At 46.7% G+C, this 22,239-nt stretch overlaps 1 protein-coding gene across 1 annotated transcript in view; it reads left to right on the top strand.

Moving 5' to 3' along the window:
• Positions 1 to 22,239, top strand: part of RIOX2 (ribosomal oxygenase 2) — a 38,803-nt gene that overhangs the window by 10,157 nt on the left and 6,407 nt on the right. Inside the window, exons 4-9 of the mRNA XM_089682945.1 lie at positions 396 to 524; positions 622 to 725; positions 4,902 to 5,004; positions 5,725 to 5,911; positions 8,778 to 8,863; positions 21,411 to 21,503. Of these exons, the coding sequence (XP_089539071.1) occupies positions 396 to 524; positions 622 to 725; positions 4,902 to 5,004; positions 5,725 to 5,911; positions 8,778 to 8,863; positions 21,411 to 21,503 (702 nt within the window). The remainder of the gene's footprint in view (positions 1 to 395; positions 525 to 621; positions 726 to 4,901; positions 5,005 to 5,724; positions 5,912 to 8,777; positions 8,864 to 21,410; positions 21,504 to 22,239) is intronic.

The raw sequence follows: 22,239 nt of genomic DNA, 5'->3' as shown, positions 1-22,239 counted from the left end.
CATACATGGGAACTGCTCTAGAGTACGTGCTCTCACTTTTGTAAGCAATTCAGTGTTTTTTGGTTTTTTTTTTTTTTTTTTTTTTTGGACACAAGCTTGGTGTCAGTGGCTGAGACTCAGCCACTTGTATGCAACTTGTTAGTGCTCTTTTCCCTTCTCTGTTTCTTTTACATCTGTCACTTGCAAATTGTGTGGACTGCACTAAAAACAATAGAGACGGAGCTATTGTGCTTTGGAGGAATTATGCAGATGGCTAGTGATTGTTTAGTTATATTGCTACAAATGTTATCTTTTCTATTTTATGCAAACTGTGTGAACACTGCAGGACTGATTTATGGTACTTTCGTAATTGTTTCACTAATATACTTGATAAATGTCCTCATTTGTCTTTCCAGGTCTTTATCCTTCAGGTGGAGGGTGAGAAGCACTGGCGGCTCTATGAACCCATCATTCCCCTGGCTAGAGGGTATGATGTGGCCCCTGTGGATAAAGTCATAACACCCACTCATGACTTCATATTGAAGGTAATGGCCTTTCTGAATATCTCCAGAATGGTTGGACTTGGTCTCTACACCTAATAGCAAGCTAAAGGGTTAGCATTAAAGCCGTTTCTCCTCCTAGGAAGGTGACATGTTGTATTTTCCACGAGGGGTGGTTCATGAGGCTGACACACCGGCAGGCTCCTCACACTCCACACATGTGACTATCAGCACCTATCAGAACACGTAAGTATTTTATGGTATGTAACATTTTTTTTTTACTGCCAGCTGTATTCACCATATCGTGTGTTCAGCATAGTAAAAAGCTGAAATGGCCTCTTCTAAACAAGGCAGGTTTCCCTCAACGCTCCTGTGTGAACTCAGTGGGACAGTGGGGAAACTGCATGCGATTTTGGACAAGAATCCTGTTAAAATCGCATGCTTTTCTTTATGGTGCGATTTGCGTCCATACATTTTGTACGGACGCAAATCACACAGCAAAATATCAGTACTCAGTATCTTTGAGTACTTGATCAAACATATTGGTACTCGTTGATCAAAAAAGGGTGTTGGTGCATCCCTAGTTCATGCTATAATTATGTATGGAATGATGGATATATTGACCTTCCCTCATAATGTTAGAATGAGGATCTTACCTATTCCTGTTACTCTGTGGCTTCCAGTTTGCCTCTGGGCCATTCACCACCATGCAAGCCTGACACTCATAAACCAGTTAGAGTCCTTCCCACAGCACTGTGCAGCTGGGAGCATTGTACAACCCCAGTTCCAAAAAAGTTGAGATCCTGTGTAAAATATACATAAAAACAGAATGTGTTAATTTTTGCAAATCTCACAAACCCATATTTTGGTAACAATAGAAAATGGAAAATGCATCAAATGTTTAAACTGGAAATGCACTATATATATATATATATAAGGTAATTTTGAAATTGATGGCATCAACATGTCTCAAAAAGCTGGGACAGGGCAACAAAAAGCTGGCAGAGTGAGTGGCACTAACAAGGAAGGGATGGAATAACATTTTGGGTTCATTGGCAACAGATTGGTAACTTGAATGGGTATAAAAAGAGCTTCTTGGAGAGTCAGAGTGTCTCAGAAGTAAAGATGGTTCACGAGTCTGTAAAGAGCTGCATCTAAAAATGATCGAACAGTTTCAAAATGATGTTCCTCAATGTAAAATTACAAAAACTGTAAATATATCATCTACAGTACATAATATCAAAAGAATCAGAATGTGGAGCAATTCAGTTCGCAAGGGACAAGGCGGAAACAGTCTTGGCCCCCCGTGGTCTTGGGGCACTTTAGATGGCACTGCATAAATTCAGGCACGATTCTGTAATGGACATCACTGCATGGGCTCAGGAATACTTCCAAAAATCACAGTCTGAGAACACAGTTCGCTGTGCTATCAAAAAATGCAAGGTAAAGCTCTATCATACAAGAAGAAGCCATAGCTGAACATGATCCAGAAACACCACCATCTTCTCTGGGCCAAATCTCATGTAAAATGGTCTGTTGGAAAGTGGAAAACTGTTCTGTGGTCAGACGAATCAAAGTTTAAAATTCTTTTTGGCAACCATGGGTGCTGCGTTCTCTGAACAAAGAGAAGAGAGACCTTCAGGCTTGTTATCAGTGCTCCATTCAAATGCCTGCATTATTGGGGTTGCATTCATGTATATGGAATGGGCAGTTTGCACTTCTAGGAAGGCATCATCAATGCTCTAAGATATCTCCAAGCTTTAGAGCAGCATATGCTCCAAACCACGTGATGTCTTTTTTCAGGAGGACAAAGCTAAACTGCATACTGCATCTATGACAAGAGCATGGCTTTGTCATAGTAGAAGAGTCCATGTGCTTTACTGTCCTGGCTGCAGTCCGGACCTTTCACCAACTGAAAATATTTGGTTCATTTTCAGAGGAAAAATACAACAAAGATCCGGGATTATTGAGCAGTTAGAATCCTATATCAGGCAGCATGAATGGGGCAATATTCCTCTCCCAAAACTCTAGCAACTGGTCTCCTCAGTTCCCAGACATTTACAGAGTGTTGATATAAGAGGAAGGCATGCTACACAATGGTGAACGTGGCCCTTTCCCAACTTTTTTGAGACCTGTTGCTGCCATCAATTTAAAAATACATTTTCTGATTTTAAACATTTGATATGTTTTCTATTGTGAATAAAATATTGGTTTGTGAGATTTGCAAATCATTGCATTGCATGTACATTTTATACATTGTCCAAACTTTTTTTTAAATTGGGGTTGTAGTAACATAATAGGACCTCACCTGATCAATACCCAGCTAGCTTACTCCCAATTAGGGGGTTGATTTATAAAGCAGTGAAAGGATTTACTGCAACCATGCTACTGCAATTAAAAAAAAAAAAAAAAAAAACTTTTGGCACATTTTATAAAGCACAGTGGACACTTCACTTGATTTGGGACTCCAAGTCAAATGAAGCCATAACCATTTTAAAGTTTTTGTTTCAAAAATCTCTGGAGGAGTTGAACTCGGTCACATGACCTGTAAATCATGTATTGAAGTTCTCCTCCCACGATGGAGTGTCCTTACAGCATAATGCAGGGACCACTCTGAAGGAAACCACAGGCTCCAAACTCATAAATTGCAGGACCAATCTGGTGTACAGTGAGGAACAGAAGTATTTGAACACCCTGCGATTTTGCAAGTTCTCCCACTTAGAAATCATGGAGGGGTCTGAAATTCACATTGTAGGTGCATTCCCACTCTGACAGAAAGAAATTGAAAAAAAAAATTCAGGAAATCACATTAAATGATTTTTAAAGAATTTATTTGTCTTGCACTGCTGAACATAAATATTTGAACACCTGAGAAAATCAGTGTTAATATTTGATACAGAAGCCTTTGTTTGCAATTACAGAGGTCAAACGTTTCCTGTAGTTCTTGACCAGGTTTTCACAAAGTGCAACAGGGATTTTGGCCCACTCCTCCACACAGATCTCCTCTAGATCTGTCAGGTTTCGGGGCTGTCGCTGAGCAACACGGAGTTTCAGCTCCCTTCAAAGATGTTCTATTGGATTTAGGTCTGGAGACTGGCTAGGCCACTCCAGAACCTTGATATGCTTCTTACGGAGCCACTCCTTGGTTATCCTGGCTGTGTGCTTCGGGTCATTGTCATGTTGGAAGACCCAGCCACGACCCATCTTCAATGCTCTGACTGAGGGAAGGAGGTTGTTGCTCAAAATCTCACAATAAATGGCCCCATTCATCCTCTCCTTAAAAACAGTGCAGTCGTCCTGTCCCCTTCGCAGAAAAGCACCCCCCAAGCATGATGTTACCACCCCCATGCTTCACAGTAGAGATGGTGTTCTTGGGATGCAACTCATTCTTCTTTTTCCTCCAAACACAACGAGTGAAGTTTAGACCAAAAAGTTCTACTTTGGTCTCGTGACCACATGACTTTCTCCCATGCCTCCTCTGGATCATCCAGATGGTCATTGGCAAACTCCAGACGGGCCTGGACATGTGATGACTTGAGCAGGGGAACCTTCCGTGCAATTCATGATTTGTAACCATGGCGGCGCAGTGTTCTACCGACATTGACCTTTGAAACTGTGGTCCCAGCTCTCTTCATGTCATTGACCAGCTCCTCCCTTGTAGTTCTGGGCTGATTCCTCACCTTTCTTATCATCAGTGATACCCCACGAGGTGACATCTTGCATGGAGCTCTAGTCCGAGGGAGACTGACAGTCGTCTTTAGCCTCTTCCATTTTCTAACAATTGCTCCAACAGTTGATCTGTTTTCACCAAGCTGCTTGGCAATTGCCCCATAGCCCTTTCCAGCCTTGTGGAGGTCCACAATTTTGTTTCTGGTGCCTTTTGACAGCTCTTTGGTCTTGCCCATGGTAGTAGTTAGCGTCTGACTGACTGTGCGGTGGACAGGTGTCTTTAAAGAGCTCAGACAGGTGCTACTAAGTTAGATTAATGAGTGGAGTAGAGGTGGACTTTTTAAAGGCACAGTAACAGGTCTTTGAGAGCCAGAATTCTTGCTGTTTCTTAGGAGTTCAAATACTTATGTTCCGCAGTGCAAGACAAATTCTTTAAAAATCATAAAATGTGATTTCCTGAATTTGTTTTTTTAATTCTGTCTCTCAGAGTGGGAATGCACCTACAATGTAAATTTCAGACCCCTCCATGATTTCTAAGTGGGAGAACTTGCAAAATCGCAGGGTGTTCAAATACTTCTGTTCCTCACTGTATGCACTGCATTTTGCTGCAGACAGTGTTCTCTGCTCTCCATTATTGATATGGTCTTGTGTATCTCTTTGTGTTACCATAAGAACAATGTTAACATACAAAATCATAGTAAGTCTCCTTGCTGATTTGTAATATTTCTCTATGTCTCTTTGTGCTGTATAAAGCTCCTGGGCAGACTATCTGCAGGACCTGATGCCTGCACTCCTACATGATTCAGCGAAGGAAAAAGTGGACCTGAGAAAAGGCATTCCTCTCCAACAATTACTGGTACGGACCAAACCTCAATCCTCTCTACTTTTCTTAATTGTGTACGGACACCTTTGGACTGTTCTTATAGATAAATGGAGAAGTGATAGAATGGGCTTTCACCACCCTTTAGCAGCAATTCTATCTGAGAGATCATAGTTCACACTTCCAGCAAACGAGATTTCAGTGGACCCATGTGTTGCTGCACACAGAGGCCTCAAACCAGGGTCAGCTGATGGATTAAAGGGAACCTGTGAGGATAGACGTATTGGAGGTTCCACTGCAGACTTTTCTTTTTGTGGCACAAAATTCAGGGCTGTCATTCTTCCTCCATTTGCACTTCGTATTGAGCCATACATAGAACATGTGTCCAGATCTCTTTGGAAGCATGCTGGTTTCAGGTTAGTGGCTCATTTATGTAATGAAGACAGGTGTGGAACCAAAATGACAGCTTGTTTATTTGTATCCCAACAGCTTTCCTTAAATCTCATCAGTCTTGAATTGTGCCTTGGGAACATTGCATCCATGCTAGAGTCAGTTGTGAGTCCACTCTGCTTATAACATTTATACATCCCTTTGTTGCCAGATTCAGCAGGTTTTTCACAGTGACGTTTATTTTGATGTTTCTTCTGAATATACAAATTGTAAAACCCTTTTGTGTTTAAATCTCAAATATGTGGTATTTTTGTTTATAATTGTAGGGTACTTTTGTTTAGCATGCTATGTACATCTGTGTTTTAGTGTTTAGGTCCTACCAATGCAGGAAGCACCTTGGCTGGTCTTTTGAAGGACTTGGCTAACCGAATAGAAGGTGGATGCCAGCTGCGTTCATGTGAAATGCTGCGGGACTTCATGGGGAATAGACTTCCACCCTATATGAAGGACAGCCCTCCTCTTAACAAGGAGAAAGGAAGCACTATGAAATCAGGTTTGGTGCTTATAGTGTCTTTCTTTTGTATATAGTTATTACATTCATATGTTGTTAAATAGTTGCTTTACTAAATATGTATTTACTTTACTTTCAAGTGCTGATCTTTGTGGTCTGCTGAAACCCAAAATGAATGGCGCTGCAACATGCTAATGTACTACTGCATGTTAAAAGTGTGATGTGGCCCCTAAATGACAACAGCACACTGTTGACAACACAGCTCCAGTGCACATGCATTGCAGCACACTACAATGCAGGTAATGCACTTCTATGTGTTATGGTGCACTGTGTTAGACAAAGGTGCTTGTATTGGAAGCACATTCAAAATAAATGGGTTGCCTCAATGCAACACATGTTGATGCATAACGAGATCCGTGTTAACACAACATACTGGAATGGTAAAGTTTGAATGGGCTCTGACAGGATCATCTTAAAGTACATTTTTATTGCACTTGGCCTTTTCTAAACACAGCCTTCCCCTAACCATTTGAATGTATCCTATATCAGTGTACAACACTATTTATTGTTGATTGTCACTGAGCCTTACAGCGTGTAGATGAAATATTCAGAAATCTCTACTGGACTAGTTAATGCAAACTGCTCCTTGCTTCACCTTCATGCTTTACATCTGTTGAGATAACATATGTGATACACGGGTTGTCAATATAATGGCCAACTCAGGCTTTGCATTGTGCAGTGAGCATAAAGTACAAACAATTTGTAGCACTACATAGCTGGAAGCAGAGCCTGCATATGTAATGAACAAATATAGCTCATGTACATATAAATACAAAGTATACGTAGATACGTATGCATTAAAGGATAAGTTCACCTTTGGGAACATGTTACATGTTCCACTCGTTTTTAGGGTGGAACATGTAACATGTTCCTATAGCTGCAGCCACGTCCATTGCGAAGTTTCCCCGTACTATCTGTCAGATTTGACAACAGTGCTCCGCCCGCACGGCCGCATCAGTCATTCACAGAGTTCTGAACAAATATAGCTCATGTACATATAAATACAAAGTATACATAGATACCTTTTTTAAAGCATTAAAGGATAGGGCAGAGCCTCACACGCCATGCTGTTTTTAAATTGTGAGAGCGGGTGCAGTGAGAAGATCCTCTACCCACTGTTACAGGAAGGATGGGGGGGGGGGAGGCAGAGGAGGCAAGAGCTGGAATGTGTTACATGCTCCACCCTAAATCCAAGTGGAACATGTCACATGTTCCAAAGGTAAACTTATCCTTTACTTTAAGTGCGTATAAACCTTTAAAAACCAAATTGCAGTTCCTGTCCCTTTTTAAAGCAATGTAATTTGCACTGTGCTTTTTAAATGTAATATAATCCTTGCAGTTTTGTGTAATACCTGGTTGACCTGCCTGTGCCTCTGTCCCCCTGAGTAAACTGACCACGCCAAATATGGCTGCCCATCCATTATGTGGTCAGTTTACGTCTGTTGTCATGCCGCTCTGCTTACGAGACACGCCATGCAAAAGCACAGCATGCCTGTGTTTTCCTTTTAGAAGTTCCGTAGTCCGTGTTGAAGGTTTGTTACTTCCCACCCCTTCTGCCTTGCTTTACCGAGGAGGATTCCCTTAGCAGCCAATCAGCTCTTTGCAGGACACAAGGTCAGAGTGCATGGGCTATTATGTTACAAATGTCACTCAGGGAGAGCAGTCCCTCCTACATGAGTCCCATGTACTCTGGAATGGGAAAAAATGTGATCACATGAACACTATATACAAGAATACAGAAAAGGTATTTAGATTTAAAAATAACAACACTGCAAATGTAAGAATATTAATTTAGATCAGACATTGCTAATTTCCATTTACAACTACATTAACACTCCTATTTACTCCTTTAGAATCTCTCTGTTTCTTTTTTGTTGTAACAGATCATTTTGAATGACAGCTATATCTACAGTATCTTAAGCCTAATTATTGTGATTATGATGGTAACTGCCGGTATATCCTGTAATGTTAAAACATTATGAAAGTTTACAACTTTGTTAGATGTGTAAGCTGTGAACTGGCAAAGTCCTGAACAATTAAAAGATAACTGAAAAGGTTGTACATTGCTTGTAAGAAGTAATGTCCCGTTCCACCCCCTTGCCCCTTTGAGTGAATTACAGACCTGAAATGCAGACAAGATCTTTTAAGCAGGGTACACACTGTCCAAAATTGGCTGGTTCAGACAGAACTAGCCAACTTTCAGTCATTGTGTACAGCAGTCTGTCTGACGGAAGGCAGTCTAACAACCAGCATTTGTTGAAAGGGACATGCTAGAAAACCAGCATCCAATCCGTGTATTTTGGGAAGGGGGTTGGAGTCCCCATCTGAATACAATAGCACAGCAGGGGAGATCGCTGCTCCAATGCTGCTTGTGTTGGTACAACAATCCATCAGTTGTTTTTTTCCTGTTTTAAACCAGCTTTTTATCCTGTAGTGGACATAACTAACCAGCACATATGCACCAGTCTTGGCCATAGAGGATAATGGCTGGCAATCAAGTGTGGTCCTAGCTGAGTACAGACTGCTCACTTTGACCAGGTCCATACAAGAAGATCGTTTACATCAATCTTAGGTCTGTAATACGAGTAGCACATTTGGTCAGAAGGATGAAGTGGGTGGCAAGGCTATTCAGCACAATGTAGAAATGGCCATTATCTTAATTCACACAAGTGCTCTGTGAAGTGGTGTTACCTCGCAAAGCACCTCTTTAAGATGAAGGTGGACTGCATTCTCTGCTCTCCATCCTGTGTCTGCTCTAATGCTACAGCAGAAGTGTTTTTAAGTGTTGTCATGACTGTTTACTAATGATATGTTCTCATTTGAATATGGCTTTTTTTTTTTTGTCTAGTCAGTCCTCCAAACCTAAACAGCACAATCAGACTGCAGTACCAGGATTATGCCGCCATCACAGTAGATCAAGCTCCAAAGATGCTTGTGAGTACAGGTTTCTGGGATTGTTCTGTTCTTTTATTCAGGAAAAAGCTGGATCGAAGCATGGGCTATGTATATCTACATGAGTTTTAGCTTCACTGATTTCTGTTTTACATTACAGCCAATCTGATGCTCCCTTTAGGTTTACCAATAGAATATTATAAGTAGAGATGAGCGAAGAAATGAAAAATTCGATTCGACTGATTCGGCGAATTCGTGGACAATATTCGATTCGAGTCGAATAAATTCGCTGTGAATTTAACTTAAAAAAGGGTGTTTCTAGGCTTCAGAGAGACTTAATATTAGTGCAGAACACTGTACCTTTAATTTAAATGCCCTTGGAGTCTGCTGGGGAAGAGAAATAATACTGTCAGTCAGTATGACATGCAGATGAGTGCCGTCGATCTTAGAATCACCGCACACTTCACTCATTTGGGCAGTCACGGGGCCAAAACCAGAGTGTGGAGCCACAGTGTGGCGGTGGAGGCAGCAGCAATGGGAGGCCATACAGCACCCTATGACAAAAATGGAAACCACCAGCAGTGTGAGGAGACCTGAAAGTGGCACATGGCAGAGTGTGGCGATAGAGACAGCAGCAATGGGAGGCCGTACAGGGACCCATGACACACTCTGGACCTGGCAGCAGCATGAGGAGGCGGTACAGGGGCCCATGACAGATTACGGGCCTGGCAGCAGCATGAGGAGTCGGTACAGGGGCCCATGGCAGATTACGGGCCTGGCAGCAGCAATGGGAGGCCGTACAGGGACCCATGACACACTCTGGACCTGGCAGCAGCATGGGGAGGCGGTACAGGGGCCCATGACAGATTACGGGCCTGGCAGCAGCATGAGGAGTCGGTACGGGGGCCCATGACACACTCTGGACCTGGCAGCAGCATGAGGAGGCGGTACAGGGGCGCATGACAGATTACGAGCCTGGCAGCAGCAACTTGGACAGGAGGACGTTCAGCTTCTGCACCGTCGGGTGCGTGCTCGCAAACTGTTGTCTCTTGGAAACGGATTCCAAGAAAGACTGCTGACGGAATCCGTGAAGAGGAGTAGCAGGAGAAGGAGCATCTGAACGAGCGGAATATGCCAACAAGCGACAACAGTGGCCCATGACAGATTACGGGCCTGGCAGCAGCATGAGGAGTCGGTACGGGGGCCCATGGCAGATTACGGGCCTGGCAGCAGCTATGGGAGGCCCGTAATCTGCCAGCACCCTATGACAAAAAATGGAACCCACCAGCAGTGTGAGGAGACCTGAAAGTGGCACATGGCAGAGTGTGGCGATGGAGACAGCAGCAATGGGAGGCCGTACAGGGACCCATGAGAGACTCTGGACCTGGCAGCAGCATGAGGAGGCGGTATAGGGGCCCATGGCAGATTAGGGGCCTGGCAGCAGCTATGGGAGGCCCGTAATCTGCCAGCACCCTATGACAAAAAATGGAACACACCAGCAGTGTGAGGAGACCTGAAAGTGGCACATGGCAGAGTGTGGCGATGGAGGCAGCAGCAATGGGAGGCCGTACAGGGACCCATGAGAGACTCTGGACTTGGCAGCAGCATGAGGAGGCGGTATAGGGGCCCATGGCAGATTAGGGGCCTGGCAGCAGCTATGGGAGGCCCGTAATCTGCCAGCACCCTATGACAAAAAATGGAACACACCAGCAGTGTGAGGAGACCTGAAAGTGGCACATGTTTGGGGCATGATTCATGGCGGATTTAGTCAGTTGTGTCAGGAACTGGTGGTTTGAAATCCAGACTAATCCACGCCTGATTCATTTTCACAAACGTCAGTCTCTCCACACTTTGGGTGGACAGTCGTGTCCTCCGCGGAGTTGCAATACCTCCTGCCGCACTAAACACGCGCTCCGATGCCACGCTACTGGCCGGGCATGACAGCCTTTCAAGGGCAAATTCAGCTAGTTGGGGCCAAAGGTCAAGTTTCGTTGCCCAGTAGTCAAGGGGATTGTCTACCTCGGTTGGCAGGGTGCTGTCCAAGTAGGCCTAAGCCTGTTGTTTGAGGTCCTGCTCCAGGTCCACCTGATGCTGCTGCTGCTGCTGCGGCTGGTTAGTAGTTTCCTCACTGCGCTGGTGAAGAAAGCTACTCATCATCGACTGCAGACTGAGGCAGCCGCTGCTGGTGGAGCTGCCACTGCTCCTACCACCCCACCCCTCCCCTGCTGCCATGGCAGCGGAACACGAGCGCACAGGGCCCACAGTGTCTGAGGATGGACGTTGGCGCAGACAGGCAGAGACCAGCTGACTACATAGGTGTTTTTTATAGTACGTTATTTTGGCCTCCCTCTCAGCAGGTGTGAAAAAGGCCACCATTTTTGAACGGTAGCGAGGGTCCAACAAGGTGGACAGCCAAAAGTCATCCCTCTGTCTGATGGTTATTATTCGGCTGTCGCTACGCAAGCAACCGAGCATGCTATGGGCCATTTGTGCCAAGGAATGCGAGGGACTCCCTGCCTCCATCTCCACAGCATACTGCCACGGTGCGTCTAGGTCCTCTGTCTCCTCTTCCTCCTCCTCTACCAGATGCTCCTGCTCCTCCACTCCTGTCCGCTGAGTGGAAAAACCACCCATTTCACTCAATAATTCCTGAGCACCAATGTCCTCCTCTACCTCCTCCTCTTCTTCCAGTCCTGCCCCCACAGGGGCCATGTGGCGTTGAGATCTGTGCGCCACGTCTACCGCACCCTGACCAGCCATTGTTAACAGCATTTGTTCCAGGACGTGCAACAGAGGAATGACGTCGTTCATCCCATAGTCCTGCCGACTCACGAATAGCGTGGCCTCCTCAAAGGGCCTGAGCAAGCGCAGGTGTCACGCATGAGCTGCCAATGGCTGACATCTAAGTTACACAGGGAGTACCTTTATCTGCTTTTAACATCAGGAAATCTGTGATGGCCTTTTGCTGTTCGTAAAGGCGGTCTAACATATGTAGGGTTGAATTCCACCTTGTTGCAACGTCACAGCATGAGGAGTCGGTATAGGGGCCCATGGCAGATTAGGGGCCTGGCAGCAGTTATGGGAGGCCCATAATCTGCCAGCACCCTATGACAAAAAATGGAACACACCAGCAGTGTGAGGAGACCTGAAAGTGGCACATGGCAGAGTGTGGCGATGGAGACAGCAGCAATGGGAGGCCGTACAGGGACCCATGAGAGACTCTGGACCTGGCAGCAGCATGAGGAGGCGGTATATAGGGGCCTACGGCAGATTAGGGGCCTGGCAGCAGCTATAGGAGGCCCGTAATCTGCCAGCACCCTATGTCAAAAAATTCAACACACCAGCAGTGTGTGAGGAGACCTGAAAGTGGCACATGGCAGAGTGTGGCGATGGAGACAGCAGCAATGGGAGGCCGTACAGGGACCCATGACAGACTCTGGACTTGGCAGCAGCATGAGGAGGCGGTATATAGGGGCTTATGGCAGATTAGGGGCCTGGCAGCAGCTATAGGAGGCCCGTAATCTGCCAGCACCCTATGTCAAAAAATTCAACACACCAGCAGTGTGAGGAGACCTGAAAGTGGCACATGGCAGAGTGTGGCGATGGAGACAGCAGCAATGGGAGGCCGTACAGGGACCCATGACAGACTCTGAACTTGGCAGCAGCATGAGGAGGCGTTATATAGGGGCCCATGGCAGATTAGGGGCCTGGCAGCAGCTATGTGAGGCCCGTAATCTGCCTGCACCCTATGTCAAAAAATTTAACACACCAGCAGTGTGAAGAGACCTGAAAGTGGCACATGGCAGCAGAGTGTGGCGATGGAGACAGCAGCAATGGGAGGCCGTACAGGGACCATGACAGACTCTGGACTTGGCAGCAGCATGAGGAGGCGGTATATAGGGGCCCATGGCAGATTAGGGGCCTGGCAGCAGCTATGTGAGGCCCGTTATCTTGCAGCACCCTATGTCAAAAAATTTAACACACCAGCAGTGTGAAGAGACCTGAAAGTGGCACATGGCAGCAGAGTGTGGCGATGGAGACAGCAGCAATGGGAGGCCGTACAGGGACCCATGAGAGACTCTGGACCTGGCAGCAGCAGGAGGAGGCGGTATATAGGGGCCCATGGCAGATTAGGGGCCTGGCAGCAGCTATGTGAGGCCCGTAATCTGCCTGCACCCTATGTCAAAAAATTTAACACACCAGCAGTGTGAAGAGACCTGAAAGTGGCACATGGCAGCAGAGTGTGGCGATGGAGACAGCAGCAATGGGAGGCCGTACAGGGACCATGACAGACTCTGGACTTGGCAGCAGCATGAGGAGGCGGTATATAGGGGCCCATGGCAGATTAGGGGCCTGGCAGCAGCTATGTGAGGCCCGTTATCTTGCAGCACCCTATGTCAAAAAATTTAACACACCAGCAGTGTGAAGAGACCTGAAAGTGGCACATGGCAGCAGAGTGTGGCGATGGAGACAGCAGCAATGGGAGGCCGTACAGGGACCCATGAGAGACTCTGGACCTGGCAGCAGCAGGAGGAGGCGGTATATAGGGGCCCATGGCAGATTAGGGGCCTGGCAGCAGCTATGTGAGGCCCGTAATCTGCCTGCACCCTATGTCAAAAAATTTAACACACCAGCAGTGTGAAGAGACCTGAAAGTGGCACATGGCAGCAGAGTGTGGCGATGGAGACAGCAGCAATGGGAGGCCGTACAGGGACCCATGAGAGACTCTGGACCTGGCAGCAGCAGGAGGAGGCGGTATATAGGGGCCTATGGCAGATTAGGGGCCTGGCAGCAGCTATAGGAGGCCCGTAATCTGCCAGCACCCTATGTCAAAAAATTCAACACACCAGCAGTGTGAGGAGACCTGAAAGTGGCACATGTTTGAGGCATGATTCATGGCGGATTTAGTCAGTTGTGTCAGGAACTGGTGGTTTGAAATCCAGACTAATCCACGCCTGATTCATTTTCACAAACGTGAGTCTCTCCACACTTTGGGTGGACAGTCGTGTCCTCCGCGGAGTTACAATACCTCCTGCCGCACTAAACACGCGCTCCGATGCCACGCTACTGGCCGGGCATGACAGCCTTTCAAGGGCAAATTCAGCTAGTTGGGGCCAAAGGTCAAGTTTCGTTGCCCAGTAGTCAAGGGGATTGTCTACCTCGGTTGGCAGGGTGCTGTCCAAGTAGGCCCAAGCCTGTTGTTTGAGCTCCTGCTCCAGGTCCACCTGATGCTGCTGCTGCTGCTGCGGCTGGTTAGTAGTTTCCTCACTGCGCTGGTGAAGAAAGCTACTCATCATCGACTGCAGACTGAGGCAGCCGCTGCTGGTGGAGCTGCCACTGCTCCTACCACCCCACCCCTCCCCTGCTGCCATGCCAGCGGAACGCGAGCGCACAGGGCCCACAGTGTCTGAGGATGGACGTTGGCGCACAAAGGCAGAGACCAACTGACTACATAGGTGGTTTTTATAGTACGTAATTTTGGCCTCCCTCTCAGCAGGTGTGAAAAAGGCCACCATTTTGGACCGGTAGCGAGGGTCCAACAAGGTGGACAGCCAAAAGTCATCCCTCTGTCTGATGGTTATTATTCGGCTGTCGCTACGCAAGCAACCGAGCATGCTATGGGCCATTTGTGCCAAGGAATGCGAGGGACTCCCTGCCTCCATCTCCACAGCATACTGCCACGGTGCGTCTGGGTCCTCTGTCTCCTCCTCCTCCTCCTCTACCAGATGCTCCTGCTCCTCCACTCCTGTCCGCTGAGTGGAAAAACCACCCATTTCACTCAATAATTCCTGAGCACAAATGTCCTCCTCTACCTCCTCCTCTTCTTCCTGTCCTGCCCCCACAGGGGTCATGTGGCGTTGAGATCTGTGCGCCACGTCTACCGCACCCTGACCAGCCATTGTTAACAGCATTTGTTCCAGGACGTGCAACAGAGGAATGACGTCGTTCATCCCATAGTCCTGCCGACTCACGAATAGCGTGGCCTCCTCAAAGGGCCTGAGCAAGCGGCAGGTGTCACGCATGAGCTGCCAATGGCTGACATCTAAGTTACACAGGGGAGTACCTTTATCCGCTTGTAACATCAGGAAATCGGTGATGGCCTTTCGCTGCTCGTAAAGGCGGTCTAACATGTGTAGGGTTGAATTCCACCTTGTTGCAACGTCGCAGATCAGGCGATGCTGTGGAATTCCGTTCTGCCGCTGCAGCTCAATGAGGGTGTTCTTTGCGGTGTAGGAATGGCTGAAATGCATGCACAGTTTACGTGACATTTTAAGGATGTCTTGCAGTGGGATGGTGGATTTTAGGAACCGCTTGACAACCAGATTGAACACGTGAGCCATGCATGGCGCATGGCACAACCTTCCTTGACGCAGAGCAGACACCATGTTCTTTCCGTTGTCAGTCAACATGGTTCCGATTTTTAGTTTGCGCGGAGACAGCCATCTGTCGATTTCTCTGTTCATTACACTCAGCAGTTCCTCCCCTGTGTGACTACGTTCGCCAAGGCATACCAGGTGCAGCACAGCGTGACACCGTTGCGCCCTGCACATGTGATATGCCGGTCGGGTAATGGGACTTGGCACGGGGGTGGCGGCTGAGGACACGGCGGAAAAAGAGGTGGTAGAGGCGGACATGCTTGCTGGACCAAGGACGTGCAAACGTGGAGGCAAAAGCGTCGTGACCTGTCCAAGTTGCTGGTGCGGCTGTGCCGGCACCACGTTCACCCAGTGGGCCGTAAATGACATGTACTGTCCCTGACCGTAGTTACAGCTCCACACGTCGGCGCTGCCGTGCACTTTGGCAGAGACCGACATGCTCAAAGACTGGCCCACCATCTCTTCTACATGTGAATGCAGGGCTGGCACTGCCTTTTGGGCAAAGAAATGACGGCTTGGCACTCTCCACCGCGGCGCGGCACAAGCCATCATTTCTCGGAAAGGTGCTGAGTCCACCAGTTGGAAAGGGAGGGACTGCAGCACCAGCAACTTGGACAGGAGGACGTTCAGCTTTTGCACCGTCGGGTGCGTGCTCGCAAACTGTTGTCTCTTGGATACGGATTCCAAGAAAGACTGTTGACGGAATCCGAGAAGAGGAGTAGCAGGAGAAGGAGCATCTGAACGAGCGGAAGATGCCAATGAGCGACAACTCCCCTCAGCAGAGGTGTTGGAGCCTTGACTGGCTGATAGAGGGCGATTGACGACGTCGGGTGACGGAGCAAGTAACGGAGCGGGTGATGGAGCGGGGGCTGGGGCAGGCAGAACCGCCGTATGTTTATCACGGTTTTCCCAGGCCACCGAATGGTGACGCTGCATATGCTGACGCAACGCTGTAGTCCCAACATGGGCCCCCTGGCCACGCTTGCATTTCTGGCCACATAGTCGACATACGGCTACGTTTACTTCCTCGGGCGGCTTGAGGAAAAATTGCCACACCACCGAGTAGGAAACTTTGCCCCCGCTACTCTTCACTGGCTGACTGCTACTTCCTCCGTGCGCACCGGCACCACTACTGGCCGTGGTGGTAGGCTGCAGTGGAGCTGGTGCTCTACTCCGTGGACGTTTGGCTCCACTGACACTGATGCGACCCTGCTGCTGTCTCCTGGGCAACCCACCGACTGTTTTGCTCGCTGCCAAGCTGCCACCCTCTTCTCCTGATGATGCGGAAGAAATTGCCTGATGACGACGAGGCTGCCAAGTGCGATCAACCTCCTCATCATCAAGTAGGGTCTCCGCCTCACTACTAGCCCCCTCGGCTGCGTCTGGGTCAGGAGACAGACCTGTCTCTAGACCGGCTACCGAGCCACTCTCCTCGCCAGTACTTGTTCGCTTGGCTGCTGAAAAGGCCGATGTCTCCCCCCGTTCCTGACCGCCCTCTGTTAGCTCTTCCTCACTGTACAGTGGGGCTGAGCCCACAGCATGCGATACTTCGCTTGGTGAGGGAACAGCAAAGGACAGGGGCAGGTAGAGGACACGTGATTTCAGTGGGCTTGGTCCCGGGCCATGCCAACTAACGGTTGTGTCTGACGTACCCACCGACCGTTGGCTGTAGGTGTCAGAGGTGACCTGGGAAGAGGAAGACGACCGAGCCAACCAATCAATGACGGCAGGGTTGTCGGTGGAGACACGACCGCTGGATGACACCGGGAGCACTGGCCTCTGGCTGCGAATACTGCTGCCTCGACCCCTTCCTCTGCTGCCACGTCTGCTCGCTCCTAAAACATTGCCTCCTCTGCCACTCCTCTGCATGTTGTCTGACATACTATTTAATTCAACGATTAGGTGTCCCTGAGTAACAATTCTCTGGCACTCAGTAACAATTCTGTCTGTCCCTGAGTATGAATTCTGTGGCCCTGAGTAACAATTGTGTGTCTGTGCAAGTAACAATTCTGTGTCTGTGCAAGTAACAATTTTGTGTCTGTGAGAGTAACAATTCTCTGGCACTCAGTAACAATTCTGTCTGTCCCTGAGTAACAATTCTCTGGCACTCAGTAACAATTCTGTCTGTCCCTGAGTAACAATTCTGTCTGTCCCTGAGTATGAATTCTGTGGCCCTGAGTAAGAATTCTCTGGCACTCAGTAACAATTCTGTCTGTCCCTGAGTATGAATTCTGTGGCCCTGAGTAACAATTGTGTGTCTGTGCAAGTAACAATTCTGTGTCTGTGCAAGTAACAATTTTGTGTCTGTGAGAGTAACAATTCTCTGGCACTCAGTAACAATTCTGTCTGTCCCTGAGTAACAATTCTCTGGCACTCAGTAACAATTCTGTCTGTCCCTGAGTATGAATTCTGTGGCCCTGAGTAACAATTCTGTCTCTGTGCGAGTAACAATTCTGTGTCTGTGCAAGTAACAATTTTGTGTCTGTGAGAGTAACAATTCTCTGGCACTCAGTAACAATTCTGTCTGTCCCTGAGTAACAATTCTCTGGCACTCAGTAACAATTCTGTCTGTCCCTGAGTAACAATTCTCTGGCACTCAGTAACAATTCTGTCTGTCCCTGAGTAACAATTCTCTGGCACTCAGTAACAATTGTGTGTCTGTGCAAGTAACAATTCTGTGTCTGTGCAAGTAACAATTTTGTGTCTGTGAGAGTAACAATTCTCTGGCACTCAGTAACAATTCTGTCTGTCCCTGAGTAACAATTCTCTGGCACTCAGTAACAATTCTGTCTGTCCCTGAGTATGAATTCTGTGGCCCTGAGTAACAATTCTGTCTCTGTGCGAGTAACAATTCTGTGTCTGTGCAAGTAACAATTTTGTGTCTGTGAGAGTAACAATTCTCTGGCACTCAGTAACAATTCTGTCTGTCCCTGAGTAACAATTCTCTGGCACTCAGTAACAATTCTGTCTGTCCCTGAGTAACAATTCTCTGGCACTCAGTAACAATTCTGTCTGTCCCTGAGTAACAATTCTCTGGCACTCAGTAACAATTGTGTGTCTGTGCAAGTAACAATTCTGTGTCTGTGCAAGTAACAATTTTGTGTCTGTGAGAGTAACAATTCTCTGGCACTCAGTAACAATTCTGTCTGTCCCTGAGTAACAATTCTCTGGCACTCAGTAACAATTCTGTCTGTCCCTGAGTATGAATTCTGTGGCCCTGAGTAACAATTCTGTCTCTGTGCGAGTAACAATTCTGTGTCTGTGCAAGTAACAATTTTGTGTCTGTGAGAGTAACAATTCTCTGGCACTCAGTAACAATTCTGTCTGTCCCTGAGTAACAATTCTCTGGCACTCAGTAACAATTCTGTCTGTCCCTGAGTAACAATTCTCTGGCACTCAGTAACAATTCTGTCTGTCCCTGAGTAACAATTCTCTGGCACTCAGTAACAATTGTGTGTCTGTGCAAGTAACAATTCTGTGTCTGTGCAAGTAACAATTTTGTGTCTGTGAGAGTAACAATTCTCTGGCACTCAGTAACAATTCTGTCTGTCCCTGAGTAACAATTCTCTGGCACTCAGTAACAATTCTGTCTGTCCCTGAGTATGAATTCTGTGGCCCTGAGTAACAATTCTGTCTCTGTGCGAGTAACAATTCTGTGTCTGTGCAAGTAACAATTTTGTGTCTGTGAGAGTAACAATTCTCTGGCACTCAGTAACAATTCTGTCTGTCCCTGAGTAACAATTCTATGGCACTCAGTAACAATTCTGTCTTCCCTGAGTAACAATTCTCTGGCACTCAGTAACAATTCTGTCTGTCCCTGAGTATGAATTCTGTGGCCCTGAGTAACAATTCTGTCTCTGTGCGAGTAACAATTCTGTGTCTGTGCAAGTAACAATTTTGTGTCTGTGAGAGTAACAATTCTCTGGCACTCAGTAACAATTCTGTCTGTCCCTGAGTAACAATTCTCTGGCACTCAGTAACAATTCTGTCTGTCCCTGAGTAACAATTCTCTGGCACTCAGTAACAATTGTGTGTCTGTGCAAGTAACAATTCTGTGTCTGTGCAAGTAACAATTTTGTGTCTGTGAGAGTAACAATTCTCTGGCACTCAGTAACAATTCTGTCTGTCCCTGAGTAACAATTCTCTGGCACTCAGTAACAATTCTGTCTGTCCCTGAGTATGAATTCTGTGGCCCTGAGTAACAATTCTGTCTCTGTGCGAGTAACAATTCTGTGTCTGTGCAAGTAACAATTTTGTGTCTGTGAGAGTAACAATTCTCTGGCACTCAGTAACAATTCTGTCTGTCCCTGAGTAACAATTCTCTGGCACTCAGTAACAATTCTGTCTGTCCCTGAGTAACAATTCTCTGGCACTCAGTAACAATTCTGTCTGTCCCTGAGTAACAATTCTCTGGCACTCAGTAACAATTGTGTGTCTGTGCAAGTAACAATTCTGTGTCTGTGCAAGTAACAATTTTGTGTCTGTGAGAGTAACAATTCTCTGGCACTCAGTAACAATTCTGTCTGTCCCTGAGTAACAATTCTCTGGCACTCAGTAACAATTCTGTCTGTCCCTGAGTATGAATTCTGTGGCCCTGAGTAACAATTGTGTGTCTGTGCAAGTAACAATTCTGTGTCTGTGCAAGTAACAATTTTGTGTCTGTGAGAGTAACAATTCTCTGGCACTCAGTAACAATTCTGTCTGTCCCTGAGTAACAATTCTCTGGCACTCAGTAACAATTCTGTCTGTCCCTGAGTAACAATTCTGTCTGTCCCTGAGTATGAATTCTGTGGACCTGAGTAAGAATTCTCTGGCACTCAGTAACAATTCTGTCTGTCCCTGAGTATGAATTCTGTGGCCCTGAGTAACAATTGTGTGTCTGTGCAAGTAACAATTCTGTGTCTGTGCAAGTAACAATTTTGTGTCTGTGAGAGTAACAATTCTCTGGCACTCAGTAACAATTCTGTCTGTCCCTGAGTAACAATTCTCTGGCACTCAGTAACAATTCTGTCTGTCCCTGAGTAACAATTCTCTGGCACTCAGTAACAATTCTGTCTGTCCCTGAGTAACAATTCTGTCTGTCCCTGAGAATGAATTCTGTGGCCCTGAGTAAGAATTCTCTGGCACTCAGTAACAATTCTGTCTGTCCCTGAGTAACAATTCTCTGGCACTCAGTAACAATTCTGTCTGTCCCTGAGTAAAAATTCTGTGGCCCTAATAACGTTTCTGTGGCCCTAAGTAACAATTCTCTGGCACTGAGTAACAATTCTGTCTGTCCCTGAGTATGAATTCTGTGGCCCTAACTAGCGTTTCTTTGTCCCTAAAGAACGATTCTGTGGCCCTCATTAACAAGTCTGTGTCCCTGAGTAATGGTTCTCTGTCCCTAAGTAACTTCTCTCTGTCCCCAAGTATTGTTTCTGTGGCCCTAACTCTGTCCCTGTCCCTAGTACAGAGCGGTCTGCCTCTGTTCAATGACTGCAGGCAAATGAAGATTTCCAAAATGGCCGCTATATATACCTCGACCATTACACAGTGCTGGCTGGCTGGCTGCTGATTGGCTGATGCGATCACATGTCGTTGAGGAATGCATTATGGGGCAGCGCGCCTTGTCTGCGCGCCTTCCCCGACATCCCCGCTCCGTCGCCGCACATGTCAGCCGCCATTTTCGGAAAAATTTCGATTCGCGCGTCCGAATTAGGCTGTTTTTCGGATTCGGCACGAATCGAAATTTTTCCGAAATTCGACTCGAATTCCACTTCGGATACTTCGATTCGCTCATCTCTAATTATAAGCATTAAAGGGGGAGATTTTTTTTCTATGCACTTTTTATGCAGTAAGTCAGTTACACATTCAAAGGCCAAAATGATAGTATTGACTTATTCAGCAAGACAATTGATTTTGTTTTTCTATACTCACTTGTGCAGGAGATCTGTTACATACCCAAAGGGAGAAATGGAAGTATTGGTCAATATGACAATATAAATCACAAAGAGTGCCAAACCAAAAACCAGCTATATGTTACATTACGGACGTTCATCATCCTCAATGTACAATAAATCTACATCCAACACATACAGCCATCTGATACTGATAGCTATAGTAATATACAGTAACCTATAGCAAACACGTTACAGCTTACTATAGAGATGACTTCATAGGTGAATATCAATTGGTTAAAGTGGCTTAAAGATTTCATACATGTTTTGTTATAGGATCCCACAGATGAATTGGTGATATATGTCTTCCACGCCTTAAACAATAATCGGAAATCTCATATGGTCTCAGACACTGAAGAAAGATCTCCTGTAAGTAGAACACAGACACCCCGAGTTGGAATTTGTTCTAAAGGAGTACAACAAGAACATTCATTGCTTACAAAGTGGACAATACTGCTGGTATCAGAAAGTCAAAATTCAAATTTCAGCTGATGCATTGCCTGAAAGTATTTCATGATCCTTAAAACTCCTTATAAAGGTAAAAGGCAGATGTTGTTTTTTAAGGTGGAACTTCACCCGAAATGGGAAATTCTGCTTGCCTGCCTTCCTCTTCCTTCTGCTCCTCCCCCGCCCCCTCACAAAGTTGGCACTTTCTTTGCGGGGAAAGGGGGGGGGGGAGCGGGTGCTTGGTTTTGACAGGTACCCGTTTCCACTTCCACCCAGATCACCTAGGCAATCCAAACGGAAGCTCACTCCCATCCCCTCTTGGCCCATCACCAGTCCCAGAAGACCACGAGACCTTTCACAAAGCACAGTGTGACCCGCGCATGAGGAGTGGGAAGCCAGCTATGGAGCTGCAAGGCTGTACTGCTGTTTTTCCTTAGTTAAGATGCTGAAGCCTGAACTCAAAGCCCATTGAATAATCAGCTTGGGTGTGGACATTGCTGAATCCCTGGACAGGTAAGTGTCCTTATTTTAAAAGTCAGCAGCTACAGAATCGGTAGCTGCTGCCTTTTAATTTTTGGGTGGAAGATTGCAGCTCCTCTTTAAGTAATGATATGCATGGGAATATGGCTGGATAGTGAGAAGTAATAGTATTTCTCTT

The sequence above is a fragment of the Staurois parvus genome, unplaced genomic scaffold (assembly GCF_062004578.1).
Source record: "Staurois parvus isolate SC_StPar_1 unplaced genomic scaffold, SC_StPar_1.0 ptg000299l, whole genome shotgun sequence".
NCBI lineage: Eukaryota > Metazoa > Chordata > Amphibia > Anura > Ranidae > Staurois > Staurois parvus.
The sequence above is the reverse complement of the archived record's forward strand: the minus strand, read 5'-3'. Positions and strand labels throughout refer to the sequence as shown.